Source organism: Tinamus guttatus, unplaced genomic scaffold (genome assembly GCF_059628265.1).
Source record: "Tinamus guttatus ecotype Peru unplaced genomic scaffold, ASM5962826v1 Tinamus_guttatus_pri_ptg000649l, whole genome shotgun sequence".
NCBI classification, from domain to species: Eukaryota; Metazoa; Chordata; class Aves; order Tinamiformes; family Tinamidae; genus Tinamus; species Tinamus guttatus.
In genome coordinates, this window is record NW_028289183.1 from 3,416,864 (window position 1) to 3,444,608 (window position 27,745).

Genomic DNA, 27,745 nt, shown 5'->3' on the forward strand with positions numbered 1-27,745 from the left:
GCGGCCCCCCCGGTGTCGGGGCGGGGCCGCCCTTCGCCCCCGACCTTGGCCCCGCCGCGACGTGTCCGCGGTCACGTGCCCGGGGCGCTCCCTCCAGCGGGACGTGCCGCCGGAAGGCGCCTCCCTTCCCTTCCGGGTCGCGCTCGGGGCGGCCGACGCGGGCCAGTCAGAACGCACCACGCAGGGCTGCCGCGCGGGCGCCGCGCATGCGCAGCGCCGCCCCGCGGGGGCCGCCCCAGTGCCACGTTCGAGAGCCGGCGGCCGCGGAATGGACGAGCGGCGGCGTCAGCCAATCAGGAGCGACGCGAAGCAGGAGGCGGCCAATCCCAGCGCGCGGGACAGGAGCGAGGCCCTCAGCCAACCAGCGGCGGCGGGCAGGGGGCGCGCCCGCCCCGCCAGCCAATGGGCAGCGGGAAGCGGCCGCGGCTCCCTCCCGAGCCAATGGCGGGCGGCGGCGCCGGCAGCGCGGCGCGGCCAATGGGGCGCGGCGGCGGCGGGGAGGAGGCGGGTTTATAAGGGGGGCGGGCGCGGCCGCCGCCCCCAGCCCCGGAGCCGCCGCCATGAGGCTGCTGCGCGCGCTCGTGCCGCTGCTCTGCCTGCTGCCGCCGCGCCGCGCGGAGCCCCCCGCCGAGGAGGACGGCGTGCTCGTGCTGCGCGCCGCCTCCTTCGAGCAGGCGCTCGCGGACCACCGCTACCTGCTCGTGGAGTTCTGTGAGTGCCGCCACCGGCACCGGGGGAGCGGGGAGCGGGGCCGCGGGCGCGTGGGGGTCGGGGGCCCGGGCTCGGCGGCGCCGCGGCGGCGGCAGCCGGAGCTCACGGTGCCCCCGCAGACGCGCCATGGTGCGGGCACTGCAAGGCCCTGGCGCCCGAGTACGCCAAGGCGGCGGCGAAGCTGCGCGAGGAGGGCTCCGAGATCCGCCTGGCCAAGGTGGACGCCACGGAGGAGTCGGAGCTGGCGCAGCAGTTCGGCGTGCGCGGGTACCCCACCATCAAGTTCTTCCGCAACGGCGACAAGGACGCGCCCAAGGAGTACACGGGTGAGCGGGGGCGCCCCGGGAGGGCGGGGAGGGCCCCGCTCCGCGGCGGGAGGTGCCGTGGGGCCTCCTTAAAACGGCTCCGCCGGCCTCCGTTTCCTTAGCGCCGTGGGGAGGGCTGTCCCACGGGGCCCTGGGGAAAACACGGAGGATCACGTCTGTGCGGAGCGGCCTTCCCAGCCTGGAGCTGCAGCAGCTGAAATGGGCCTTTGTGTAGGAAAGGAGCCCGTTTCTTTTTGCCGCTTGGTTTTACTCAGGCCACATCTCAGCAAGAGTCGAGGGAGAGCACTTGGGCAGTGACGTGTGGTAGAGAGACCTGAAGCCAAAGGTGGTGTTATCAGGGCCAATAGTGAACACGTGTGACAAAGTCTTGCTGAGTGAGCCACGGTGGCCGGTCTCACGAGGACGGGATGCAGAGTACTGATTTGAAAGGGGCGGGTGATGCATTTACCTGACAGCTATCAATGCCTTGGAGAAGTGCGGCATTGCTGATAATGCTGATCAAAGTTTAAGAGTGTACTCTGGCTGGGCTAGTAGTGAAAAGAATGGATGTTTAAGAGCCCTTGTACCTTGAGTTAATGTTTATGGGTGAGCCTAATTACACTAGGAGTGAAAGGAAAAGAGTTGCGTAAATGACGTCCCCATTCTTCCCAGCCTCTAGGCCACTGCTGAAATTCAAAATTTAAGAACAGTTTAAGTTAAGAACAGTTAAGTTTAAGAACACAAAAGTGAATCAATGCTCTTGTCTTTCTGGTGTAGCTGGCAGAGAGGCAGATGACATCGTCAGCTGGCTGAAGAAACGCACCGGTCCAGCTGCAACTACCCTGACAGACGCTGCTGCAGCAGAGACACTGGTGGATTCCAGTGAAGTGGCTGTGATTGGCTTCTTTAAGGTAGTCTTTTGCTTACGTCTGAGACTCCTGCATGTGTTCAGTGTCTTCTGTGCTTTCTGCCCTATGGGGACCTGACAGCTCTTCATAGATTGTGAAACACTTGCTGTCCTGCTTTACTTGATCTTCAAGTTCTCTGGCTGGTAAAGCCTCGGAGCTTTTGGCTTCAGCTTGTATCCCAATGAAACACCTTTCCTCATTCTCCAGGATTTGGCATCAGATGCTGCCAAGGAGTTTTTGCTGGCAGCAGAATCCATTGATGACATTCCCTTTGGGATCTCGTCCAGTGCTGATGTCTTCTCCAAGTACGAGCTTAGCAAAGATGGAGTTGTCCTCTTCAAGAAGGTACGGGTTGATGTGAGCTGTGAGCACCAGGCTGAACTTGTCTTCTACTTGTTCTTAGCTTTTCTCATTAGAGAGCTAGGCTCCAGTGAAGTCAGCGATCCACTGCTGGGTGAAACTGTAAATGGTCCTGTGCTCTCAGATAAGTGATTTCACCCCCAGAGCCTGGGGAGAGGGGCTGAGCTGCAGCCTGGGGGGCCCTCCTGTGGGCCCTGCTCCTCAGTGGGGCACCCCTCAGCAGAGGGCAGCACTGCTGCTCCCTGCCCAGAGCTGCTGGCGTTCCGGATCCAGAGCGTTGCCTTCGTCTCGTCCTGTTTCTCAAATACATGTCTGCAGCGCAGAATGGCCAGTGCTATCTTGGAAATATTTATTGCCATAACTAATGAGGTTTCCCTCGGCCCTTATCAAACTTTGAAGGTCTTAAACAGAACAGCAGCCAAGCTCCTGCTGACTTCCCATGATATTCTAGTTGCTGGTAACTTAAAGTGTTTTTAAAAGCAGTTGCAGTGGACTGCTGCAGTCAGTTGGTGGCTGTGTCCAGGAGGCCTGTGTGTCCTCTCTGTTCAAGCTGCTGTAGCTCTGCTGCATAGTGATTACACCAAGGTTTATAAGAGGATTTGCAGTTTCAGCTCAGTGGGCTGGGGCAGTTGTATCACATGCAGAGGGGTGCACAGAATCAGAAATAAGTTCATTAATGCCTTTTACCTACTGGAATCCTCATTATCAGATAAAATTCTGGATTTGGGAAGATAAGAGTTCTTTAGAATTGATGCTGCTGCTTATATAGGGAGCAGTAAGGCAGGACAGAGCTACTTTAGGTTCAGACTGATTAAACTTGTGAGCACAAAGGTCAATCTGACCCAAAGAGGAGCTAAAGCATTTCATTATTATTATTTTTTTCAACTTCATTCTCTTAATTCAACTAAAATAGCTGAAATTGTAGTTTTGTTTTTATAATATTAGGAGTTTGTATCCTGAAATTAAGACTGAGATTCCTCAGGCCAGATGAACTGGGGGTGCAAGTTAGACTCTCCAGCAAGGATGGCCAAGTGTAGGGTATGAGGCCAAAGTGTTTTCATATTGAGTGACTGACTCCCTGCACTTTGTTCTCTGGCCTGTATAGCTCTGCTTATGTAATCCCTTCATGTGCTGTCTTCATGGTTAATGCTAGGTCGAAATAACCATTGGCAGGGATTTTCTTACTTTTTGTTTGTGCCTTTCAACAAATGCTCAAATCCAAAAAGAAACGTTCCCCTAGAACTGGTGTTCTCTTCGCTGGCAGTCATGGGGAGTGCTGCTCTCTGACTTGGAGCTGGACAACATACTGAACTGCCTTGAGGTAGCTAGGCTAAGACTTCCAGCACTGATAAGTTATTGACCTTTTTTTTTGACAGTTTTTTATTTATATGTTGTGTGTGTACTGTTATGTTTTATTCTCTTTAGTGTCTTCTGCAGTCTCGGATGCCTAAGGAACAATAAAGGAATTAATTGACCTAGTACTATTTTCTAACACAAGTTCTCACAAGTTCTTGCGAACGGTTGCTGGTTTCTCCACTTACAAAGAACTGAGGCAATGGTGTGACCCTTCCGTAATCATAAAGAAATTCTCAAGCCATTTTCTGTGATTGACTTGAGCATATCTGGAATTAAAAGCATTTCTGTTTCTGGCAACTTCGATGCTAAAAATAAATTAGGAAGGGAAGGGCCTTGATTGTGAGCCGAAGATGAGCAGTAAGGTGCTGTAGGAGTAACCTGCTCTGTGGAAGAAAAGACAGATGCCTGTGAGCATCTCTCCCTGTTCTCGTCTTGATGCTATGTCATCATAGTGCCAAGAGTGGTCTAGAAATGTGTCTGGTCTCCCCAGACAAAGGTGAAAATGAGCAGCAATGTTAATCAAATACAGATGCATGATAATCACTCTGCCGTTTATTCTACTGTAAGTTTTAGGTCTCTGGAATTTGACTCAGCTTCCTGCAGCTAGTCAAGGCTACATTGAGAGTGTTTATTGGCTAGTCATCCTTACCTCACCCTTTGTGTGAGTTGTCTGGACTTGCACAGACTCTGGAACAAGCATTTTGAAGGCATTAAGATGATGGCCAATGCCCTTAAAGTATTCATAAAGTTATTTTCCAAAGCTGAATGCTTTGCTCAGCTTTTTCAGCTGAGACTGATAGGCTTTTTCTAACTTGGGGTTGTTTGAGCTCAGTCTCTTGCCTCTGCCAGTGACTCCAGCGTTGCACTGCCATGGGGCTGTGGTGGTATCCTGCACATCCTCTCTTTAACCTTGATGTTCCTCCACTGCTCTTCCCTTCCAGGCTCACAGTGATGGTCTGAGAATCCTGGTCAGTGGTACAGGTGTTGCCATAAGTTGAAAGGGATTTGGCATCTGTAACAAATGTGTGTTACACACGTGCTGTTGTCTCACAACAGAGGCTGAAAGGGCCCCTCGGTGCTGAGTAAACTGCAGTTCCTCCCGTGCATGGTGTGGCCTTTGGTGGCACCGTCTGGGTAACGTGTGTCCCTGCTCCGGCACTAACTGGTGCTCGTGGCAGCTTTTCCAGCCTGATGCTGTCTGCGGTTTTATAAGGCAGCTGTTGCATTAGTTCTCCTTGGTGAGACAATTAGCAAATGGTTTTGTGATCATGCAGATTAATACAAAGAGCTAGGCTGAATGTCTTGTTGCTGCTCCCTTTTGCTGTTCAGGATTTAGGATATTGCTTGTGGGGAAGATGAGTACACTGATCCAGATTGTATGTGGAAATGTGCTGGCCTTGTTGAGAGATGGAAATTTGTTCTAAATAAGTGCAGCTGGGATCTGTCAAGGCTGGATTCTGGTGTGAATGCATCTTGAAGGAAATTCTATGGAGTATAGAAGGGTAATGGGTTCTAATGCAAGAATATATCTAATTTGAAGTGACCTTGTTTTTACAGTTTGATGAAGGCCGTAACAACTTTGAAGGGGATCTCACAAAAGAAAACTTACTGAACTTCATCAAGGCTAACCAGCTACCCCTGGTCATAGAGTTCACTGAGCAGGTAGGTCTTCAGATATTTGGTCAGCTCTTTCTGTTGCCATGGTATAATTTTGCTTAGTTGAAAAATGTAGTTTGGGTGAGTTTTTGTTGTCTTGAAGCTCTTGTAGCAGTTATTAGTCTCCTTGATAACCCTGACTACGTTAGACTACGTTAGGCCTCCTTTTCCCTTGTGCGAAACAGCTCTAAGTCTGGTGTTCAAAGCAGCCCTGTACTGTTGCAGACCTCTGTGGTTCAGTCAAAATGGCAGAACCCCACTGGCCTCACCACTGTGACTACTTCTTTTCCAAAAATAATTTATTTTCTCTTCCTCAGACTGCTCCTAAAATCTTTGGAGGAGAGATCAAGACTCATATTCTGCTGTTCTTACCAAAAAGTGTGTCTGATTATCAAGAGAAATTGGACAATTTCAAGACCGCAGCTGGAAGCTTCAAAGGGAAGGTGAGATTGGATTTCTTGGATTAAGAATTCGGTGATCGCCTCCTGCAGCGAATTATAGCACTATCTGCCTGTAGTTTCCTTATGCCCCTGGAGGAAGAGTGGAAGGTCCTGTTTGTGTCCCTTGCTAATAGGTGACCGTGTCACTCGCTGCCTTGAGCAGTTACAGCAGCCGGTAGGAGTGCAGGGCAGGCAGCTCTGCCTCTGTGAGTGTAAATCTGAGTGTGCTGTAATGGGTGTTAGTGCCAGGTCTGCCAGGCTGCCCTTGGTGGGGCAGTTTAGCAGCTGGCTATGCAGGTGCCTTGCAGAAGTGTTCTTAACCAAGAGGTTCTTGTCCTCACCATACTCTTTTTGATTCTTTTCTTCCTCCAAAGATCCTGTTCATATTCATAGACAGTGATCACAGTGACAACCAGAGGATTTTGGAATTTTTTGGCCTGAAGAAGGAAGAATGTCCTGCTGTACGTTTGATCACACTGGAGGAAGAAATGACCAAATACAAACCTGAATCGGATGACCTCACAGCAGACAAGATCAAAGATTTCTGTAATAAGTTCCTGGAGGGCAAGATAAAGGTAATGCAGATGAATGCTGGTAATATTCCTGCTTTCTACTGGCTAAGCATTTTTTTTTTAAAAAAAGTGTGCTATATGCAAGTCAATTGGAGAAAATCCTTCCAACTACCTTGCAGAACATCTTGTGAGCTTTGTGTTGAGAATCATGAAGGCCATGGGGAAGCAGTCACATACTGGTACCTCAATGTGCTCTTTCTGCTGCTTAGAGGAAATGTGCTGTTTATCCAGCTGTTCTTTCTGCTAGCAAGCTGTGGGGAAGGTTTTTTAACTTTTGTGTGGCAGAGAGCTTAAGAGCCCTCAGCTCCTACTGCCTGGAGGTAGCTGTGTGTAACGGTGGTCCAGTAATGACTGTTTAGCTAAGCTCAGTCATGTGGGAATGACATAGTCAGCAATTCATGCTTCCTGCAGAGCAAAATTGCAGTTCTTTCCAGACAAGAGCACCTGTTCTTCCCACTTGTTCAGGGTGGGGAGCAGCCTTTCTGTAAGAGAAAGAGGAAGCAACTGACTTGTCTGATTGCTTTTAGCCTATGATTGGGACACTGGGGGAGTTGTGTAAGTGGGTATTTTCTTGGATGTGCAACTGCTTGTGTATTCCAAGCAGCTCTACAGCAAACTGGTTCTTTAAATTCAGCTTCTTATTTCAGCCCCACCTGATGAGCCAGGATCTTCCTGAAGACTGGGACAGCCAGCCAGTCAAAGTTCTAGTTGGGAAGAACTTTGAAGATGTTGCTTTTGATGAGAACAAGAACGTCTTTGTAGAGTTCTGTAAGTATCTATCAACAGCTGATTCCAAGTAACTCTTGTGAAAGGGGTGCCAAGAAACTTGGAGGGCTACAGTGGGGGAGAAAGCCTTTTATGATGGAATCTGGGCCACCAAAGGAATGCATAAGTGGAAAAGATTAGTGTGTGGAGTAGGTTGTTTGGTGCTAGCTCTGTTTTTTTAATTAACAGATGCTCCCTGGTGTGGTCACTGCAAGCAGCTCGCTCCAATCTGGGACAAGCTTGGAGAGACCTACAAGGACCATGATAACATTGTCATTGCCAAGATGGATTCAACAGCCAACGAAGTAGAGGCAGTGAAAATCCACAGCTTCCCCACACTCAAGTTCTTCCCTTCAGGCCCTGGGAGAAATGTAAGGCAGCAGCTCTCTCTACAGGCCATATAACAAGGGAGCACTGGAAGTCTTTAGTGGTCTGCTTTTGTTTCCTATTTTGGAAAAAGGCTTGTGGGAGGGCTCTCTGCTTTGCAGGGATGGAACACACCAGAACAGGTCTACAGGACATCCGAGACCCTTTGGGAGGGACTGGAATTTGTGGGTGGAAGTGGGAATGGGGGAAAAGAGGGAAGTACAGCAGAGGACTGTGCTCATCTGTAGGCTATTCTCTCCTCGCAGTGATCTCTGAAGTCTAGTGGCTGAGCTGTTTTCCTTCGTCTCATATGGGTGAAGGTGAATTTTTAAATTCCCTTTTGCTTGGCATGTTAACTGTTGCTCAGAAAGAGAATTCTCCTCTCCAGGGGTGTGGTTCTCTATGTGCCCATGACCACTATCTTGGTGTTTTCTCCTCTGTAGGTAATTGACTATAATGGGGAACGGACACTAGAAGGCTTCAAAAAATTCCTGGAGAGCGGAGGTCAGGACGGCGCGGCTGCTGACGATGTGAGTCCGAAACTAGTGCCCTGCTTTGGGCAGGCAGAGTATGGAGAGCAGCCTGAATCTGCTGCTGTGTGATTCCCAAGGCCTAAATAAGATCCTGAGTAGTTGTGTGGTGAGGAAGAACCTTGGTGGCAAATAAAAGTGTAGTTGCATCATAGCTGAACAGACAGGTTCTAGGTGATGCCCTGCTAGCTATTGGCCTGTGATGGACTTTTATTTAGAGTGCTTGGGTTGGGTGTGAAATAAAAGCCTCTTGGGAGGCCTGAATACAAGTGCATGGAAATGGCTGCTCCTGCAGCCTCTGAATCCTGCACAGACTGTCTGTGGTCATCGTGCAAAGGGCTCGAGCACTTAGGGCTTGCTCCCTTCTCGAGGCTGCTTGCCCAGCACCTGGAACTTCAGCAAGGTGATGAATGCTGCCATGCTGAATGTTTAGGTGGAAGTTCCTCTGTCTGGAGGAGAGGGTGTTACTGATGCAGGCAGTGGCTTCATGGGCTTCTGATCTTCATTTTTTTCTCAAATTCAGCTCTTAATTGGAAGCCTTGGGATGATTTCTTAACACAGCAGCAGAGGACACAGTAGATGGATCAGAGAAACTGTTCTGTGCTTAGTTTTGGATATGCTCAAGGTACTAGAAACTGACAGTTATTTTTGTATTCTACACAGGATCTAGAAGATCTAGAGACAGATGAAGAAACAGACCTCGAGGAAGGTGATGATGATGATGACCAGAAAATCCAAAAAGATGAATTGTAAAGGAAAGACTGATCTACATCACCCAAAAATCAGACACTAAACTCACTGCTGCTGTTCAGCCCAGTGAGTCCAGAAACCCATTAAGATTTAAAGCAGAAGGCGAGTGACTGGAAATCCAGGGATTGGCTTTTAAAGTAACACTTCACCCTCACTTGTCTGTACACTCGACTGTCTTTTCTTACTTTTCAGCTTTGAGAAGGGATCTGTCACTAGCTAGCCATCCCAGCCAGCTGGGCTCTTTTTTTATTGTAAAGTACTTTTTTGTACATGGCTTTTGTTTCAAGTATTCTGTTCTTCTGGGTAGAAACAGGTTGTAAAGTGGTAGCATGAGTTTAATTGCTCAACATGTTGGAGCCTTGCCACTAACATCTTCCATGAGTGCTTTTTCCCTTTTTTCTTTTAAATCTCAAGACCATAGTGGTTTGTTTGTTTTCCCCCCACCTGGCAAGGTCCTTAATTTTCTTGGCTCTTCTTCCATGCAGTCAGCCCTCAGTGCACGTCAGGCAAGAGGCAGTAGGTTGACTGCATCATTCTGGTGAGAGGTAGATATGAAGATGCTTCTCTACGTGCTGGCCAGATGTTTCATTTTCCCTCTGCTTTCTGACATTTGGAGCTGACTGTCCCAAATACCTGGAAGGGCAGAATACTGTGTGCTGGCTGTGGCAGGCTCTGGAGGGTGCAGGTGGAGACTGGCTCACCGGCTTAGATGAGACCTAGCTGTGTTGCCACCCCTTTGATGAAATGCAAAACTGTTTTGCAATCACTTTCCATGCGTTATTTTGAATGGGTTGACCAGGCTGGTGGGTGGTGTGGGGGGGCCTGAATAAAATATGGCAAACAAGACACTTAAGATTACTGGGTTTTAGGGAGGAACTTGAACAGGGGAGTGGCTCAAAGGCCTGAGCAAAATCAGGCTGGTTCTTAGCATTCCGCTATAGTAACATTGGAGCTGAATTTGTTGGCCAAATAAAGTTGAGATTTTAATACTATTATGTGTGTCTCTTTCAAAACAGAGCTAATATTTGGACCTGAGCTTAAAGTAGGTCAGGTTTCTGGGATGATTCAGGATTCTGCTAAAATGTTGGAATGGATCAGCTTTTCCTTAGGCTTGTGCTTAATACCATGTTTTGAGAGTAACTGGAATTCCTGAACCCTTCCACCTTTGTGGGTGGCTCTGTCATGCCTTTAGTACAAGCGCTTTCAGGCTCTGTCTCCAGTCTCTAAAGAAAACCACTTAATCTCCAGACTAAGTCACTTCATGCGGGCAGACAACCACCAGCTCTGATAGGAGCGCGAGGCTGCTGGCCTGGGCTTGGAGAATAAGCAGCTCTAGTTGCCAGCTGGCTCGGGGTCGACTCAACTGCTTCAGAGCAATAACCCAGGAATTCGCATTCGGGGAAACCTGGGCCTGCCTGCAGCTCTGCTCTTCAGGCTCACATGATCCAGTGAGCTATACTGCTATTTCCAAACTGGTCACTTGCTGTTGAAAATATTTTTGCAAGGAAATATGCTATAAATGTCACAGGGGGAGGGGATAGTGAACCTGGATGCCAGTCGAGGAGGCTACTGGCTCTTGTTGCCTCATGAGTGTGAACTGGAGCTGTAGAGGCGGCGGCTCCTTCACTGCTGGGCTGCAGTGCCAGCTCCCACCTTCTACGGTGTGGAAATAGTCCTGGCTTGGGGTGCACAAACAGGACAGCGGTAGTGACCTGCACTGGACACCACTGAGCCATGGGATCTGTGAAGAGGGTTGACTTAACACTTAGTCATGTTCCCTATGCTGTTACCTGTGGCCAGGAGCAGGATGATGAGTCCTGCCGGGGCTGTGGGCCTGCTCTGTGCACAGCCCCCTTGGCAGGGCAGTATCTGAACAGCCTGGGTCTGGAGTGGGGCTCAGTGCTGGTGGCTGCTTTGCTTTGGGAAGGGGAAAGGAGGAGGCTGTTAGGAAATTCCCTGGAAGGCTCCCTGCTCAAAAGGGATCTGTTTTTGTGGAGGCAGTTAAAGAAGTGTAACCAAAGCTAAGCTCAGTACTTGCGATGTAGGTGACAGCCCCTGACCTGGTGTCCTCCCCTTACCATCTCCCAGGGCTGCTCTGGCAGAGCAGGACTCTGTCCCAGGGAGTCCTAACTGCCCTTCCAAGCAAACAGGCTCTGTCCATGCAGTGGGGAGCTGAATGCCCATGGTTTTCTCTGTCGTGTGGTCTGTATTGTTTGCAGAGCAAAGGCGTCCATGAAAAACATGAAACAATTTGCTAGGGGCAGTTCTGAGGCGCAGTGAAGTGATTCCCACCCACGAGCCCTGCTGCAGAGGGGGCTCAGTGGAAGTTCTGTTGTAAAACGGACCCTCCTGTGCGTCCTTCTTGCCCGGCGGTGGCAGAGGTGCTGCCGTGCGTGTGTCGCTGGTGACACCAGCGGCTGCCAGCGCTCCCGTCCCACAGCCGCACCGGGCAGTGTGGCTCATCCGCTCCCCTTCCGTGCGTCTGATGCAACCACGGAGTGACTGAGCTCCGAGTGTACTTGGCACCGCAGCCCCGACACGTCCGCGTTGCCGCGGTCGTCAGCGCGTGGGGGCCGGTTCCCCGCGCGTGGTGCTAACGGGGCTGCGCCCTTCCCGATTCCGCGGGGAGAGCCGGGACTCGCTGCTGGGAAGCCCCGTCTGCAGGGCCTTGCGCTCCTCGGAAGGGCCGCGCACAAGCAGCAGCTTTGACCCCTGGATGGGCACATCAACAGGTGGGTGGTAAGATGAGACACCAACTTGTGCCCAAAAGTGGGAGGCTGCGGGCCGGGCCGGCTCGATTACAAAGTATCACGGCAAATAGCATGAGCTGCACGTCCTCAAAATAGCCCCCCCGGGGCTATATAACGAGATGCCCCTGGAGCAGCCGCGGTCCCGGGCAGCGGCCGCGCGGGAGCTGCGTGCCCAGCGCCGCCCCCCGTGTGCGCCAGCGCACCCAGCGCGCCAGGTCTCTGCCCCACGAGGGTCGCAGCCGCGGCCGGAGGTTCCACCGGACCCCGGCTAAGGGGGAGCCGAGCCAAGGTGCCGGAGGAGAAGGCCGCGAGCGCGGGGCTGAGCCCGGGCTGGCCCCGGCTGCTCCCGCAGGCTGACGCCGGGCCCCTGCCCTGCCCCTTGCTCCCCGCTTCCCGAGGCCGTTCCCAGCATGAAGGACTATTACTCGGTCTCCATGCCGCGGTACGCCAGGAGGTGGAGAGCCGCGCGCACCGTGCACTTTCCCAACGACGTCCTCTTTCAGGACCACATCAAGCAGGGGGACCTGGAGCAGGTGGGCAGGTTCATCCGTACCAGGAAGGTGGCTTTGGACACCATCTACCCCTCCGGTGAGTGCTCCAGCTGGGCAGCGCCGGAGCTCGGCCGGGCCGGGCTGCGGGGGAGACCACGGGAGCGTTGAGGCCGCGGTGCCCTGTGGGGCAGCAGGCCCAGAGCCAGTCGTCCTCCTGCCCCACGCGGGGTCTGGGGAGGTTGTCACGGTCCCAGCAGCTCCCTGGGCACTGTGGCTAATGCACGCTGCAGGACAGGGCACCTTGGCCCGGGTCCCGGCGGCAGGAGGCTGCACCGGCAGCGTGGTGGGCCTGGGGAGATGGGGTCAGGAAGGGGAGTGACAGGAGAGCAGGGGCTGGTGCTGGGCAGCACAGGGGACACGTCCCCTGCCCGGCCTCGGAGGGCGGCAGGGAGAGGCCGCGCTCGGGGTTCGTCCCCGTCGGTTTCCCACAAACGCTGCTCTCTCCCCGGCGCCTGCCCGCGCTGCGGCTGGGACGCTGCAACGCGCCCCCATACGGCATCGCTCGACCATCCATGTCCCCATCCATGTCCCCATCCATGGGCCCATCCTGCGTCGCGGCCTCAGCGCCACCACTGTGGGGACTGTGCCAGGGCCTCAGGGGACCCTGGGTTGCACCGGTGGCTTCGCTCCTGGTCTGGGGGGAGCTCGTGGAGCTGGGGCCAAGTGGGACCATGCGGCTCATCCAGGACCTGGCCTGGGGCTGGGCAGGGACCCCGTGTGGGCCCCCATCCACGTGGGAGTGGGAACCGCATCCCGTGGTGAAGCCCTCTGCTCCCCAGCGGGACCGCCCTTGCCCGGGGACTCACGGCCCTGTCCCCAGGCATGGCGGCGCTGCACGAGGCCGTGCTCACCGGGAACCTGGACTGCGTCAAGCTCCTGGTCAAGTACGGAGCCGACATCCACCAGAGGGATGAGAACGGCTGGACGCCCCTGCACATGGCGTGCAGCGACGGCTACGCGGACATAGCCAGGTAGGGGCGGCCGCCGGGCCCCGCTCCACAGCACCGGGGGCTGCCGGCCGCGCTCCGGGGCGGCGCGGGGACGGGGTCCCGCGGGCCGCCCTCACGGCCCGGTCCCTGCAGGTACCTCATGGAGCTGGGCGCCAGCCCCGAGGCCACCAACGACGCCGGCGAGAAGCCCGCGGACCTGGTGGACCCCGAGTACAAGGAGCTGCTGGAGCTCTTCGAGGCCGCCACCATGGACTGAGGCGCGGGGCGGGGGCGGCCGCGGGGCGGCGGCGGCGCCCGGGCGGGACCCGGGCCGGGGCGGCGGGGCGGGGGCGGCGGGGCCGCTGGTGCCGCAGCGGGAGCCACTTTGTACTTTTCCAATAAACACCTCGGACTCGGCCTGCGCCGCCGCTGCTCCGTGCGGAACCGGGCGGGACCGGGGGCGGCGGGAGCAGCAGAGCGGGGCGTGGCCAAGGGCAACCGGGGGCGTGGCCGAGGTGGAACCGGGGCGTGGCCAGTGCTGGAGTGGGTGTGGCTAAGTCTTATTGTGGGCGTGGCGAGCGCCGTCGGAGCCTGAAGGGGGTGGAGCCCACGCGGAGGGGCGTGACCAGAGCCGGCGTGGGGGCGTGGCCAGGCGCCCCGGCGCGTGGAGGGGGCGGGGCGTGTCGGCGCCTGCGCGCGCGGCGCTTCCGTCGCGGCCTGCGGCGAGCGGAGGCGGGAGCCGGGGCCCAGGTGAGGGGCGCGCGTTGCCATGGCGACGGGCGGGGGGCGGCCTGCGGCCTAGCCCGGCCTCGCCGCTCGCTCTTGTCCCTTGCAGCCGCCGCCGCCGCGCGGACGACGCCATCATGGCCAGGTGAGACCCCCGCGCCGGTACCGACCCCGCGCCGGTACCGACCCCGCAGCATCCCCCCCGCGGCGCCCGGCGGCTTCAGCCCTGCGCTCCCCTCCCCGCAGCTCTCCCGTGTCCCGCGTGGTCTACAACGGCAAGCGCAGCGGCGGCCCGCGCTCCCCCGGCAGCGGCAGCGAGATCTTCACGCCGGCGCACGAGGAGAACGTGCGCTTCATCTACGAGGGTGAGCGGGGGGGCAGGGGCGGCGGGGGGCGGCCCCGGGCGAGCCGCCCCTCACCGTGTCCCGCAGCCTGGCAGTGCGTGGAGCGCGACCTGCGCAGCCAGATGGGCTCGGAGCGCGGCCTGGTGGAGGAGTATGTAGAGAAGATGCCCAACCCCAGCCTCAAAGGTGAGCGGGGCCCCCGCCTCCGGCCTTGTCTGCCCTCCTTCATCTTTGCTCCCCCCCTTCATCTTTATCCCCCTCTCCATCTTTATCCCCCTCTCCATCTTTCTCCTCCTTCCCCACCCTGCAGCATTTAAACCCGTTGACTTGGGGGATCTGAAGAGGAGGAACACACAGGATGCCAAGAAGTCCTAAGGCAGGTCGTCCCTGTGGATTCGGCTGGTCTCCTATGGTCCTCGAGCAGATTTAATTTGAGATTTTTTGTGTGTTTTTGTTTTTTTTTTTTTTCGTGTGTGTGTGTATGTGTGTGTTTTTTCCTTTCTCTGTTCTGTCTTCTGCCCTGGGAGAGCTGATCAGCTTTGGGGCTGGCTCTGAAGCTGCCTGAATTCAAAGATGTGTGGAGGCTCTCCGAGGATTCCCAGAGCCTCCTGTAACGGATCCCTGTCCCTTTCCCGTAGCTTTCTCTGGCCTCGAGCTCTCCCTCCCCGCTTGGCACCAGGCTCACAGCTCCCTCGCTCTCCGTGCGCTTCTGCCCATGGTGCTTGGGCTCGCCGGGGCCCGGGCCCGCAGGGCAGAGCGGAGACGGCGCTAGGTCTCTGCTCCCTCTGGGCACCCGGGACCCGCTGGGGCTGGAGCGAGTGAAGGAGAGCGTGTTCCTTCCCGTGCCTCGGACAGAGAGGCAGCCCCGGCCCAACAGCAGCTCGTGCAGCAGCCCTGCTCGCAGGTGACACTGTGCCTGTTCCCTGCTCCCCTGTGGGAGGACTTAGCTGGCCCTGGGTGGCCAGCGCTGGGGACAGGGCAGTGCTGACAAAGCTCTTGGCTCCATAGCAGAGGCCAGGTTTTCCTTGTGCAGATCCCCGTGGTGCTGGAGCTGCTCCTCTCCCTGTGGATGGAGAGACGGGTGGCAGCACTGGCCCCAGCCCCGAGCGTGATCGGTGCTCAGAGGTGGAGCCCGGGGCTGATTTTGCCCCAGGCTTGGGCACTGCGGCTGCTCCATGAGAGCAGCGGTGGGTGGGTTAGTGCTGACTCTCCTAGTGAGAGAATCTGCTTGCACCTGGCCCAAGCAGCGTTCTGCTGTTCCACTACTAATGGCTTTTCCCAAGCACACCCTCCTGCTGCCCCTCGAGAACACCCGGAGAGGAGGAGGCCAGGGAGGGATGGCAGAAGCGTCGCTGCGCGGAGCCCGTGCCGGCCCAGCTCATCTCGGGCTCGGCTGCGTTGGAGCTTCGCTGCCGGCCGGGCCCGGGGCTGCCGGCGAGCAGGGGAGGCGGCGGTACCGGCCTCGCGCCCTCGCGAACGGACCAGCCGCGGGGAGCCGAGGAGCAGCGTCCGCCCGCGGGAGCTGCGCCTGCCCTCACCTTTCCTTGCTCGAGTCCTTGGCCTGTCACTGTTCCTCTCTTCTGTTGTCTGTCCCCTGCAGAGTGTTGTAAATAAAAGCTGGTGTCCTTTTGAGTTGGCCATCGTGTGGCTGCGCCTGCTGCAGGCAGCGCCTCGCCGCGGGCTGCGTGCGCCTGCCCCGCTTCCGCTCCGCACCTGCCTTCTCCCCTTTCCTAGAGGTTCTGATTTCCCCATTTTGTTGTTTAAATCCCCTGCTTTCTATTTTAGACTCCAGCGCTGGAAAAAAAATGCCAGGGTGTTGTGAGTGCCGTTTCAGGCCAGATCTCAAGACACCATGTGGAGATCAAAGGCCACCTCTCTTTTTATTTATTTTTTTTGCAGAGGGGATTTTGTCCTTACACTTGCTCCAGGCCCTTAATTTCCCTGCAGGCGTCGGCGCCTGGCACCGAGCGCTGGTAGCACAATGCCCTTGGCCTCTGGCCGCCCCGCTGCGAGCCGCATCCCAGGAGCTGTCGCTGCACCAAAGATTTAAATGTTGACACTATTAATACACTCGTATCCTTTTCCCTTCCCCGCTTTAATGGCATTTAAACTATACTTAGCGTTGGCAGAATTTCTCCTCAAGTGCCTCTCTGCGCTGCGCTGTGACCCTGTTTGTCGCGGTGCGGGGGGACACGTGCGGGGACGGGCACGGCCGCAACCCCGCTCGGCTGGCACCGGCTGCGGGGAGCGCCGGGAGAGCGGGATGGGGGTGAGCGGCCACGGGGAGCACCGGGACAATGGGAATGATGTGAGCGGCCGTGGGGAGCACCAGGACAGCAGGAATTGTGTGAGCGGCCATGGGGAGCACCAGGACAGTGGGAATGATGTGAGCGGCTGTGGGGAGCACCAGGACAGCGGGAATGATGTGAGCGGCTGTGGGGAGCACCAGGACAGTGGGAACGATGTGAGCGGCCATGGGGAACACCAGGACGGCGGGAATGATGTGGGTGGCTGCGGAGAGCACCAGGACAATGGGAATGATGTGAGCGGCCATGGGGAACACCAGGACGGCGGGAATGATGTGAGTGGCTGTGGGGAGCTGCCGCCGTGGGGCTCTTCCTGCACGAGCGGCCTCAGTGCCGTGCGGTGCCGGGGCTGCAAGCAGCTATGGAGCCGCACGGCCTCTTCCCGGCCCCAGAGCCATGTCCTGCAGAGCCAGGAGGTGCCTTGGCCCTCCATCCCGCTGCCCGCAGTGGCAGCACGCATACATATGCGCACTCACATGCATGCACACATATGTACACAGAGGCACGCACATGTGCCACCACCATCCATCTCGGGGCTGCATCGCAGACGGTACCGGCCCCGCTGCAGGGGGGCTGCGGGCAGGGAGCACCCGCGGGTCACCTGCGCTGGCCTCCTGCCTCCCTCTTGTTTTCATGCTGCTTCGGTTGCTGCAAAGCTGGAGGCAATCCGGTAACTTAGGTCCTAATAAAAGAGCATACAAAAATCATTTTATAAATCCGAGATTTTTATAAAGACTAATAACAACCACAGGGGTCAATGCAGTGAAAAAGCAGAAAAGAAGTGTGAAATCCATGTGGCAGCGGGGGTGAAGCCTGAGGCCACTGAAATCAGACTGTTTACCTATATAAAAAAAACAAACTTAGCAGCGTTTTATTTTCACTCTGACTGGGATATGGTTTTTATCATTCAATTAAGTTGTAGGAGGAAGAGAGGTATGTGTTGTATCATTGAATTAAGTGGTGGGAAGAGAGAACAGTAACAGGCAGAATCCACTTAGGCGACCAATTTGCGGCCGCCATTACGGTGATAAAGCGGGAGCGGGGCTGCAGGACGGGCGGCCCCGGCGCGTCCCCCGGGACGCCGGGCTCCAGCGCAGAATCACGCAGAATCCCAGGATGGTTGAGCTTGGCAGGGACCTCCAGATGCTCTAGTCCAACCCCTGGTCCAGCAGGGACACCCAGAGCGCGGGGCACAGGGTGGCATCCATGGGGGTTTGAAGATCTGCAGAGAAGGAGACTCCACGGCCTCTCTGGGCAGCCTGTGCCAGGGCTCTGGCACCCTCACAGGAAAGAAGTTCTTCCTCATATGAAGATTAAACTTCCTGTGTTTCAACTTACACCCGTTATCCCCTGTCCTGTCGCCGGCCACCACAGAAGAGCCTGGCCCCGTCCTCCCTACAATCCGCCAGCAGCTCTCGAGCAGGAGCTGCTTCCTCTGCACTGTCTAACGCCGCTTCCAGGCCTATAACCGGTCCTGGCTACTGAAACTGTGACTGAAAGAAGCAGCGGGCTGTGTGGTGGCCCGGTCTCAGTGTGGGTTTCGTGGCGGCCCGGTCTCGGCGCGGGGTTCATGGCGGCCCGGTCTCAGCGCGGGTCCCCTCGCCGGTGCCGCTCTGGCCGTGGGCAGTGCAGGCCGGGCCGCGGCCCCGTGCCGGGCTCCGGGGTGCGGAGCCCCGCGGCCGCTCTGGGGCTCCCTCCCGGGCTGCGGCTGCTCTGTTTTTCCGGGGCTTGGCAGCCTGGCACGAAATGTCCCCGTTGTTTCGGTTGCCACGGGAACCGCGGGGGATGCAGGCCTAATCACAGCCCCTTTGTTCTGGGAATAAATGTTAATGGCTCCGGCTAGGCCCTTTGTGGTCAGGGAGGCAGCAGCGCCGGCTGCTCCGGCGTGGGCGAGCGCCGACGCTGCCGCGTCTGGGCACGGGGCCACCTGCAGCCCCGACCGGGCACCCACACGAGTCCAGCTCGGAGCCACCAGTATCTGGGCCTGGGGACAGCCGATGTCCTGGCTCGGGTACCCCCTTCATCCCAATCAGGTACCACCAAAGTCCCAGCTCGACTGCCCCTAACCTCCCAGCTTGGGTACCCCCATCATCCCCGCTGGATTACCCCCGTCATCCTGGTCCAGGCACCCCCATCACCTCAGCTACTCCCATCATTTCGGCTCCAGCACTGCCCGGGTCATGTCCCCAGCTCATGGTGCTCGATGCCCTGCCGGGTCCGACTTGGTGGCCCTGCTGTAGCCTGTGTCCGGGCAGGGCTTCGCCGTGGGGACAGAGGCAGAGGGGCAGGGGCTGTGCTGTGGCACAGGGCGGTGGGTCACGCTATGGGGCAGGGGCTTCGCTGTGGGGCACAGTGCAGGAAACACAGGCTATGGGGTGGGAGCTGTGCCACGGGGCTGGAGCGGCTCTGGGTCTGGCTGGTGGCCCCTTCCTGGCAGCCACTGCGATGCTTCTATGAGTATAGATAAATATTTATGAAGATATCTATGTCTGTGTGTGTGCATGTGTATACATATATATAAATATATATGCATACATGTGTATATAAATATTGTGTTTGTGTGTGTATATACACACATATATTTATACGTGGGGAGGAGAGAGAGAAAAAAAAAAAAAAAAAAAAAAAAAAGGTCTGTCTCCATATCCATCTCCATGTGTGTGCTTGTATCTATCTATTGATCTCTCTCTCTCTCTCTCTCTCTCTCTCTATATATATATATATATATATATAGCTAAAGGCATGTGTTTGAATCTGTGTGTGCTTCCCTGGATGTCCGCCTCCATGTGTGCACATGTTTTTTTTATACATATATGTGTGTATATGCACACACGTTACATGTTTTATAGAGGTGTGCGTGCATGCACGTGTACATGTACATATGGATGTGTGTGTGCAGCTTTCCCTATGTGTCCATCCCCATGGCCACCTGTATGTACACATACGACTTCATGTGTGTGTGTGTGCATATGCCTGTAAATGTGTATGTACACACGCACACGTGTGTGTGCCTGTGTGTCCATGTGTATGACACGTGTGTGTGTGTGTGTGTGTGCACATACGCCCGTGTCCCTGCGCTCGCCCACGCGTGTGCCGGTGCTGCCGTGTCCAGGCCGTGCGGTGGCGCACGGCGGCTCTGCTTGGCCCCGCGCGGCCGCCGGGCTCCTCCTGCACCGCCGCCCGCGCGGGGCTGCCGGGACTTGCGTGTCCATGTCCCGTGTCCCGATCCCGGCCTCCCCGGTCCCTCCCACCCTGATCCCTTTGTCCCACCCCGTCCCTGCATCCCCCACCAGGATCTCTCTGAGCCATGCGGGCCAACCCCCATCCCCAAAGGGCACCGTGGCCCCCGTTGCTGCCCCCGTCATGGTCCTGCCGCGTTCCCTTCGCGGTCCTGGCGCCGCGGGGCCCTCGACTGGAGCAGCCGGCGCCAGGGCACGTAAACAGGAGCCGCTGCAGCAAGAGGCACCGCTGGGCCCCACCGCGCGCTGCTCCCGTGTCCCCAGCCCTGTCACAGGGTGGCCACTGTTTCCCCCAGCGCTGTCCCCTGCCCTAGTGGGACTGACGGCACTCCCCACAGTGTCCCCAACCCTGGTGGCGATGGTGGCAGCTGTGCCCCACTGTTCTCATGTCCCTGTCCCTCCCTCCATGTCCCCATCTCTTTCCTCATCCCAGCCCCAAAAGTGTCCCCAACCTTGGCAGCAGAGAGGCTGCTGTGTCTCCCCGCCTCCCTCTCCAAGCAGGGCTGGTGACAGACACGTCCCCATGCATATGGTGTGCTGTGGGGTGAGGGGGGTGCACTGTGGGGCTACAGGGTGCACTGTGGGGCTATAGGGTGTACATGGCGTTATAGCGTGCGCCATGGGGCTACCGGGTGCACTGTGGGGCTATAGAGTTTGCTGTGGGGTTGTCCCCAATGAGGAAGCCCCACGAGCCCAGCTGCCCCTCCACCCGGTCCCTCCGAGGCCGCCTGTGTCCGACAGAGAGGTGCACACGGAGCGGCCCTGCAGCCCGGCTCAGGCCCGCACCTATTTACACAACATGACATAAATTACACCCGGCCCGGGCCCCTCTCCAGGTGTCCCTCGCCCCAGACACGGGCACCAGCCCCTGCATGGCCACGGCCTCACGCACAGTCCTCATCCCGTGCGTGTCCATCATCCTGCAGCGCCATCATCCCGGGCACGAGCACCATCCCCTGCACGTCCAGCATCCTGCACGGCTATCGCCCCGTGCATGCCCGTTGTCCCGTGCAGGTGCATTGTCCCGTGCACGCCCGTTGTCCCGTGCACATCCATCGTCCCACATCACGCAGCGTCCCTGTCCTCGCAGCACCCCGCGGGGGACAGAGGAGGAGGAGGAGGAGGCCACGGCGGGGGAGGCAGCAGGGCGCAGCCCCGCGCGGCTCAGAAGTTGCTCTCGGCCGTGCTCTCGGGGAACTCGTAGCAGTGGTGCCGGCCGCCCAGGTGCTCGGCGGTGCCGGGGCGCTCCAGACCGCGGGGCCCGGGGCGCGCGGGGGCCGGGCTGCGCCCCAGCCCGTTGCCGCAGCCGCCCACCAGCTGGAGCTTCTCTCCGCCGTGGCCGTTGCGGGCGCCGGGCGCGTGGCTGCAGCTTTGCTTGTGCTGCTCCGCCAGGTCCTGGCCCAGCTTCCAGCGCTGCCACCGCTTCAGCAGCTCCGCCTGCACCTGCGCGCGGCCGCCGTGAGCCGCCGGCCCCACGGCCATGGGGTGCCCCATGGCTGCTCCCACGCGTGGAGCCCCGGCCAGCCCCCGCGCGCTCACCTCCTTGTTGACGAAGCAGTAGAGCACGGCCACCAGCATGCCCTATGGGACAGCAGAGCGTGAGGCCGCGGGCAGCCCCGGCTCCCCGGCTTGGGCGCAGCGCCCGGCTCACCTGGAAGGAGCTGAGGAAGAGGTCGAAGAAGAGCTTGACGTAGCGCAGGGTGCCCTGGGCGTGCTCGTCGGTGACGAAGGCGAACACCACCTCGTGGATGCCCAGCAGCGGGATCAGCGTCAGTGTGGACTTGGCCAGCCTGGCGGGAGCGGGGACGTCGCCGCTGGGGCCGCCCAGGTGGGCACCACGCGCGCCGTGGCACCGTGCGCATCCCGGCACCGTGCACAGCCATGCACCATGCAACACGCACACCCATGCATCATGCGCCGTGCACATCCTTGCAACATGCGCCATGCAAACCCTTGCAGCATGCACACCCATGCAGCATGCACACCCATGCAGCATGCACATCCATGCAGCATGCACCGTGCACACCCTTGCAGCGTGCCCCGCTCCCAGCCCCGCACCGAAACTTGTAGTCCGTGTAGCGCATCTGGTGCGCCCGGAGCTTGGAGACGAGGATCTGGATGATGCGGATGAAGATGAAGAAGTTGATCTGGAAGGGAGGCAGGCGGTGAGGGGTGCGGGGGCCGCGGTGCTGGCCCGGAGCCGCGGGACTCACCAGGATGGCCAGGAACACGGGGAAGCGCAGGATCCACCAGAAGCCCATGTTGTTGTTGGTGCTCCAGCACCTGCAGGGCGGGTAGAGGTCGGGCCGGCTCACACGGTGCCCAACGCAGAGCAGGCGCTCGGCAGCCCCTCCACCCCGCGCCGCCGGCCCCACTCACTGGATGTTCTCGAAGAGGAACTTGACGACGACCCAGGGCACCAGGAAGAGCAGGGGGGCGCCTGGGGGGCAGCGGCGTCAGCGGCCGGCAGCCCCCGGGCCGTCCCCGCGCCGCGGCGGGCGCCGCACTCACCCCAGCCGATGCACAGGTAGAGCGTGAAGTAGCTGCGCTCGGAGAAGACGGCCACCACGAGCAGGTTGTGCAGGTAGATGCCCTCCACCAGCAGCCAGCAGTAGTTGGCCACGATGCCGTACTGCATGAACACGGTGGCGGCGCGGCAGCCGGCGGCGGCCTGTGGCGACCCGGCGTGAGGCTCCGCGCGCCCCGTCGTCCCCGTCCGCGTCCCCCCGGCCGCCGCTCACCTCGTCGCTCAGCCAGACGCCCACGTTGTAGTCGTCCACCTTGTCGCTGTAGTGGGTCTTGAGCAGGGCGTCGATGACCAGCACGGAGACGCCCTTCAGCATGAAGGAGGCGAAGAGGTTCATGTGGATGTAGTTCCTCATGCAGTGCAGCTTGCTGCGGGCAGGGAGCGCGTCAGCGCCCGCCGCACCAGCGCCCTGCGCCCCTCCTGTCCCTCCCAGCCCCGTCCTGCCTGTCCCATCCATCCCCACCGCTCCATCCATCCGTGCTGCCCAGCCCGTCTGCTCCCACCTGCCCCATCCTATCCGCCCATTCCCATCGATCCTTCCTGTCCCCCCCATCCCCTTCTCCCTATCCCATCTGCTCCTTTTGCCCATCTGTCCTGCTCTCCTCATCCCACCCAGACTCACATACCCCATCCTATCCCCTCCTGCCCATTCCCAGCCCATCCGAGCCCTCCTGCTCCCGGCATCCACACGTCCACCCCATCCCGCCCTGTCCCGCCGGCGGCCGCACCTGAAGCCCAGCAGCACGGCCAGGGCAAGCAGCAGGGCGCACAGCGACACCGAGTACCCCACCGTGTACATGACCTTGAAGCTGCCGTAGGTCCGGGCGAAGCTCTCCTGCGGCGAGCGCATGCGTGAGGCCCCGTGCGCCCGCGGGAGCCGCGCGGGGCCGCGCCGGCCTCACCTGCGCCGCCAGGTCCTCGGCGTCGATCTGGCACTGCGTGGCGTCGCGCAGGGACTGCCCGCTGGGGCCCGTCACCCACCGCCCGTCCGGCCCGCACCGCTTGAACACGTGTCTGTGCTTCACTGCCGGCGCGGGGGACACCGGCCCCGCGGATCAGAGCGCGATGCCGGGGCGCCCGCGCGCGCCGAGCAGCATCGTGCACCCCCGTGCACACACGTTGTGCATGCGCCCGCGCTGCACCATGCACATGTGCACACCCGCTCGTGCAAGTGCTCCCCGCTCTGCACGTCCGTCCCGCCGTTACCTTTATGGTACCAGGGCAGGAACCAGGGGCAGGAGACGTTGACGGTGCTGTTGGGCAGCGCGTCGGGCCAGCAGGAGAACTTGTCGAACGTGCGGTTGCAGACGAGCTCTGCGGGGGGCAGCGCGGCGGGTGGTGGCGGGTGCCGCGGTGGCCCCGGGGCGCGCGGGGCGCGCGGGGCCGCGCTCACCTGTGGGCGCGGGCAGGCGGCTCATGTTGCGCTGGCACTCCTCGCTGTAGGCCTTCCAGCTCTCGAAGAGGAAATCCGTGATCTGCGCAGAGGGGCCCTGGGGGCGCCGCGGGTGTCACCCCGTGTCCCCACGGGAGCACGGGGCACGGCGTGGGCTGCTGTGCCCCGATGCAGCGCACACTGCCGTACTGCACCGTGCAGCACTGCACCATGCACTGCGGCACAGCTTGACCACCAGGCACTGGGGTAGGGGTCGGGGGTGACCGTCTTACCTGGCAGTGCAGCAGCAGCAGCAGGAGGCCCAGGAGGCTCGTTGGGGACATCCCTGCACGGGGCCGTGGCCCGCATGGGGGGGCAGCAGGGACCCGGGCGTCCTAGGGGCGCGGGGCGGCCGTGGCGCCCCGGCTGCGGCGGGCGGGCGACCCTGCGCGAGAGGCGGCTGCTGGCCCGGCGGCTTCCCATGCAAACCCGCTCACGCGCAGCCTAATTCCCTGCATCCTGCCCTAAGCCGGTTACGGCTCCTGAGGGGGATTTTGGCTCTGCTGACAAGGGGCCATTCTCTGCCCCCCGCCTCGGCCCCGGCACAGCACGTCCTGGCCCCCCCGCCGCGCGCCAAGGGCTCCCCGCGCCGCCCCGCGACTATTTTTATCCCTGGGAAAGTCTCCATGCTCGGGCCGCGCGCCGTGCGCCAGTGCCAACCAGGAGGCTCATTAATCAGCGCCGGCTGCGCCGGGGACGCGGGGGTCCCGCACACGGGGCCTCTCCCGGGACCGGCCTCGCTGAGGGCTCTTGCTCCAGCGGGCACCTGCGGGGTCCCCTGCCCGCGTTGGCATCTCCGCCCGTGCAGCCCCACGCCGGCATCCCGCACCCGGCATCGCGCCAGCCCCGCAGCGGCATCCCCAGCATCGTCCCCGTGCTGACATCCCCGGCGGCGGCGGCAGCGCGGCCCCCTCGCTGCCCCGAGCATCCCCGGTGCCGGGGGGCCGCAGCGGAGCCGCCGCGCGCGGCTGCCGCCCCCCCGGCCGCTCTGGGGCAGAGGTGCTGCTATTTTTAGCTGCCTGCGATGGGATTTGGCGGCGGGGAGGCCTCTGCCCCAGATGCCCCCCCAGCTGGCAGCGGCCACGGCCAAGCCGAGCAGACTGCACTGGGTGAGGGGTGCTGGCGCCGCGCTCGCTCCCCCGAGACCGCCGGCCCTTTGCCCCAGCGCGGGGCTGGGAGCTCCCGCGGGCGCATCCGCGCGGCCGACCCACCGCCCGCCTGCCGGGGGGCCCCGCGTCCCGGTGCTCCCCGCACGGGGACCGCTGGGGGCAGCACCGCGGCACGGCCGGGATCCGCAGCCCCCGGTCGCAGCCCCCTGGTGCACGTGTGTGTGCCGGGCTGGGGGGTCTCTGGCTCACGCGGGCAGCGGGCAACAAGCAGGTCCTCACGGCACTGCTGACCCCGCACATGGTCTGGCCACCCGCTACGTCCCCAGCTCCCATCACGTGTGCTGGTCACCAGGCACCGCAGCTGGGACCGCAGCAGCTCATGGATCAGCAGCTCCGAGGAGCCTCCGCGGGGACCCTCGTGGGCAGCAGCATCGCGGCCGCGTGGAGGTGGCACGAGCGGAGCGGCTGCCCCAGCGGCGCAGCCCCTACCAACCAAGTAGCCCCTGCCGGGGAGACGCTGGCCATGGGGCTCAGTGTGGGGCAGCCTGGCACTGAGCTCTGGGCCAGGTGCTGGCACCGCGGGGGCTTCGCTGCCCGCCCGGGGAGGGGATGGCAGATGCCGGTGGGATGCCGGCTCCGTGTCCGCCAGGCCGCAGCTGCTCCAAACAGCTGGAAGCAGCAGCTCATGGGGCATCGATGCCACCAGGCTCCAGCCATGTCGGACCTGGGGTCATTCCGGACTGGTAAAACCTGGGACACGGGTCTTCTCGCCTGTCGCGTGCAGGAGCCGGATGCAACACCCCGCAGCGCAGGAGCTAAGCACACTGCAGAGCCGGGGGGGACACGTGTGCTGGGCTGCCAGCGGGGCGGCGCGGGGCCAGGGACCTCGGAAAGGTCACGCAGGCAGGCGGGCGAGCGCGTGCGCCTCCCGGGAGCGCGGCACTCGCGGCAGGGCCGGGGCTGAGCTCCAAGCCCTGCTGTGCCGCGGCTGCCGACGAGCTCCCGGAACCCCGGCTGGTGCAGGCGGCCCCGGCAGGACATGGTGGGGACATGGAGCGGTGCCACCGTCCCCTCTCCAGCCCCCGGCCAGGCCAGACCCTGCGGCTGCACGCGGGGCTGGATGCAGAGCGGGGCTGCGCACAGCGGCTGCTCTCAGCCCTGCGCTGCGGCTCAGGGCTTGTGGTCACATTTTTCATTAACTATTTTTAATCCCTATTTTGCCTCTTCTCCGCTCAGCCTTTCCCTTCCCCTCTCCAGGCAACAGGGCGCAGGCGCTCGGCAGCGCAGGCAGCGGGGCTGCCAGGAGCAGGGGCGCAGCCAGGGCGGCACTAACGCGGTGAGCAGGGCTCACCCGGCTCCAGCACATGGAAAGCAACCGACCCGCAGGGGCGAATGTGCAGCCGGGCATAGGGCAGGGTGCCGGCCGCGAGCGCGGCTCGGGGACGCGCAGGAGCGCCGTGCGGGGTGCCCATCACAGCACAGGGTGGCCACAAACGCTCGTCCTCTGCCCTTGCCGCTGCCAGGGCCGGAGGGGAGCTGCGTGCGCAGCCGGGGCGCCGCGGCCACCGCGCTCCCAGCAGCTCCCCGAGGGACCGGCCGGGCGCACGGGGCCGGTGGCGGTGGCCGTGGTGCCTCGCGGCCGTGCGGTGCGATGGGGTCAATACCCAGCGCGCCCTGGTTAAACAGAGCCGTTTACCAAGCCGTGTTGACACAGCGGAGCCGGGACAGTCACAAAGGGCACTGGCGGCGGCCCCGGCCGGGAGGGCTGCGAAAGGCCCCGTGCTCCCCCCCTGCCCCTGCGACAGCCCCGACGGGGCCGCCGGGCCGGGCCCGAGCCCCCCGGTGCCGCCTGTCCGGGCCGTGGCAGCGGCCGCCGCTGTCCCCGAGCTCTGACACCGGAGCCCTGTCCAGGGACAGCGGCGGCGCCGCGGGGCGCGGGACGAGCCGGCGGCGGCTGCCCCGGACGGGGCGCGGGGCCGGGCGGGGAGCCCCGCGCCGGGGCGCCGAGCGGCACCGCGGTCCCTGCCCGAGGGCCCCCGGGCTCCCGCTGCGGTCCCGGCGCTGCTCGGACCCTACCCCGATCCCTGTGGGACGGGGAGCCCTGAGACCGCGGGGACGGGCGCGACACCTCCCCCCGCTCCGGTACCTGTCGGCGCTGGATTAGCGGCGGCCCCCGAGCGCATCTCGGTGCGGGCGGTTGCGGACACCGGTACCGGCAGCAACGGCGGCGGCACCGGCGCCCTCGGCCGCTCCGGGGAAAACTTTTGGCGGAGCCGCGGCGGCGACGGCGGCTCGGGGGGAGGGACCGGCGCGGGGGGGAGGGACCGCGGGCAGGAGCCGCTGCCCCGGCCCCGGCCCCGCTCCACCACCGGCGCGGAGCTGTGGAGCCGCGGAGCTGCGGCCGCCGTCGTCCCGGCGCTCGGCGCTGCCCAGGGCGCCCCGTTCCCGTCCCGGCATCGCGGCCGGTCGCACCTGCGGGGCACGGCCCGGGGCGCGGGGACCGGGACCGCCCTGATGCCGCCCGTGATGACCGGGGCCCCGAGGCGGGGCGGGCCGCTGGGTCCCGGGGCCTCCCGGCTCCCGTGCGCTCCCCGCGGGGCTCCCGGACTCATCCCGAGGCACCACCCGGGCTGCCCCCGGGCCCGGACAGACCTGGGCAGCGCAGCCGGTGGCTCCTGCACCCCTCGTTCCAGCCTCTGCCGGCACCAGCAGCTCCGGGTGCCCCACGCTCCTGCTGCAGCAGCTCAGGTAAACACATCCCGAGCGCTGCAATCGCCCCGCGCATCCCCCGGGCATCTCCGGGCTGCAGTGTGGCCTGGGCAGAGCCCCCGGCCGGGAGGAGCCTCCGCCACCCGGCCTGGCCGAGGACACAAACATGTTTACCTTGGGCCGAGGCGGCTGCGCGGGCGGCAGGAGCCGGGGACGTGGAGCATCCTCCCACCTGGAGCCTGGCCAGGCCCCGGCTTCACCAACGTGCATCCCCAGGCAGCCCCGCAGGTGCTGAGACCCACCTGGGCACCGCAAAACGCAGGGACGGGGCTGGGGATAGGAGCTCGTGTCCCTAGGGCTGGGAGAACCCACTCTGGGCGGCACAGCAGGGTCCTGCTCTCCAT

The 27,745-nt window shown here is 60.9% G+C and overlaps 4 protein-coding genes across 6 annotated transcripts; 3 read left to right on the top strand and 1 right to left on the bottom strand.

Annotated features, from left to right (window-relative positions):
• Positions 1–544: 544 nt before the first annotated feature.
• On the top strand, positions 545–8,934 carry P4HB (prolyl 4-hydroxylase subunit beta). Its single transcript, XM_088535960.1, has 11 exons — positions 545–711; positions 831–1,037; positions 1,794–1,927; positions 2,132–2,269; positions 5,198–5,302; positions 5,614–5,739; positions 6,111–6,311; positions 6,956–7,076; positions 7,263–7,444; positions 7,883–7,969; positions 8,633–8,934. The coding sequence occupies exons 1-11, from the start codon at positions 561–563 to the stop codon at positions 8,720–8,722; spliced, it is 1,542 nt and encodes a 513-aa protein (XP_088392086.1). The 5' UTR covers positions 545–560; the 3' UTR covers positions 8,723–8,934.
• A 2,907-nt stretch (positions 8,935–11,841) lies between these two features.
• On the top strand, positions 11,842–13,231 carry PPP1R27 (protein phosphatase 1 regulatory subunit 27). Its single transcript, XM_088535921.1, has 3 exons — positions 11,842–12,057; positions 12,841–12,991; positions 13,103–13,231. The coding sequence occupies exons 1-3, from the start codon at positions 11,880–11,882 to the stop codon at positions 13,224–13,226; spliced, it is 453 nt and encodes a 150-aa protein (XP_088392047.1). The 5' UTR covers positions 11,842–11,879; the 3' UTR covers positions 13,227–13,231.
• Positions 13,232–13,757: 526 nt separating this feature from the next.
• On the top strand, positions 13,758–16,108 carry MCRIP1 (MAPK regulated corepressor interacting protein 1). Of its 3 annotated transcripts, none has more exons than XM_088536011.1 (5): positions 13,758–13,820; positions 13,922–14,040; positions 14,107–14,205; positions 14,330–14,431; positions 15,919–16,108. In XM_088536011.1, the coding sequence occupies exons 1-4, from the start codon at positions 13,813–13,815 to the stop codon at positions 14,392–14,394; spliced, it is 291 nt and encodes a 96-aa protein (XP_088392137.1). In that variant the 5' UTR covers positions 13,758–13,812; the 3' UTR covers positions 14,395–14,431; positions 15,919–16,108. The 3 variants fall into 3 exon arrangements, with proteins under 3 accessions (XP_088392137.1, XP_088392136.1, XP_088392135.1); XM_088536010.1 differs by lacking the exon at positions 15,919–16,108 and adding an exon at positions 15,620–15,651; XM_088536009.1 differs by lacking the exon at positions 15,919–16,108 and having other exon boundaries at positions 14,330–14,720.
• A 4,620-nt stretch (positions 16,109–20,728) lies between these two features.
• GCGR (glucagon receptor) lies at positions 20,729–27,565 on the bottom strand. The gene is made up of 14 exons (XM_088535863.1): positions 27,516–27,565; positions 26,846–27,104; positions 23,485–23,581; positions 23,298–23,405; positions 22,994–23,115; positions 22,820–22,926; positions 22,306–22,459; positions 22,076–22,235; positions 21,944–22,004; positions 21,778–21,847; positions 21,623–21,711; positions 21,216–21,354; positions 21,104–21,145; positions 20,729–21,007 (listed from the first exon to the last, which is right to left on the bottom strand). Exons 1-14 carry the CDS (start codon positions 27,563–27,565, stop codon positions 20,729–20,731), a joined length of 1,737 nt encoding a protein of 578 aa, XP_088391989.1.
• Positions 27,566–27,745: the final 180 nt, after the last annotated feature.

Coding starts and splice junctions, on each gene's coding strand:
- P4HB (XM_088535960.1), top strand. CDS start 561: ATGAGGCTGCTGCGCGCGCTCGTGCCGCTGCTCTGCCTGCTGCCGCCG. Junction 5,740..6,110: donor CTGGAAGCTTCAAAGGGAAG/GTGAGATTGGAT, acceptor CTTCCTCCAAAG/ATCCTGTTCATATTCATAGA. Junction 7,445..7,882: donor CTTCAGGCCCTGGGAGAAAT/GTAAGGCAGCAG, acceptor TCTCCTCTGTAG/GTAATTGACTATAATGGGGA.
- PPP1R27 (XM_088535921.1), top strand. CDS start 11,880: ATGAAGGACTATTACTCGGTCTCCATGCCGCGGTACGCCAGGAGGTGG. Junction 12,058..12,840: donor GGACACCATCTACCCCTCCG/GTGAGTGCTCCA, acceptor CCCTGTCCCCAG/GCATGGCGGCGCTGCACGAG. Junction 12,992..13,102: donor GGCTACGCGGACATAGCCAG/GTAGGGGCGGCC, acceptor CGGTCCCTGCAG/GTACCTCATGGAGCTGGGCG.
- MCRIP1 (XM_088536011.1), top strand. Junction 14,041..14,106: donor CGTGCGCTTCATCTACGAGG/GTGAGCGGGGGG, acceptor CGTGTCCCGCAG/CCTGGCAGTGCGTGGAGCGC. Junction 14,206..14,329: donor GCCCAACCCCAGCCTCAAAG/GTGAGCGGGGCC, acceptor CCCACCCTGCAG/CATTTAAACCCGTTGACTTG.
- GCGR (XM_088535863.1), bottom strand. CDS start 27,565: ATGCTCCACGTCCCCGGCTCCTGCCGCCCGCGCAGCCGCCTCGGCCCA. Junction 21,355..21,622: donor TACACGGACTACAAGTTTCG/GTGCGGGGCTGG, acceptor CGCTCCCGCCAG/GCTGGCCAAGTCCACACTGA. Junction 21,008..21,103: donor ACTGCTTCGTCAACAAGGAG/GTGAGCGCGCGG, acceptor GGCCGCGCGCAG/GTGCAGGCGGAGCTGCTGAA.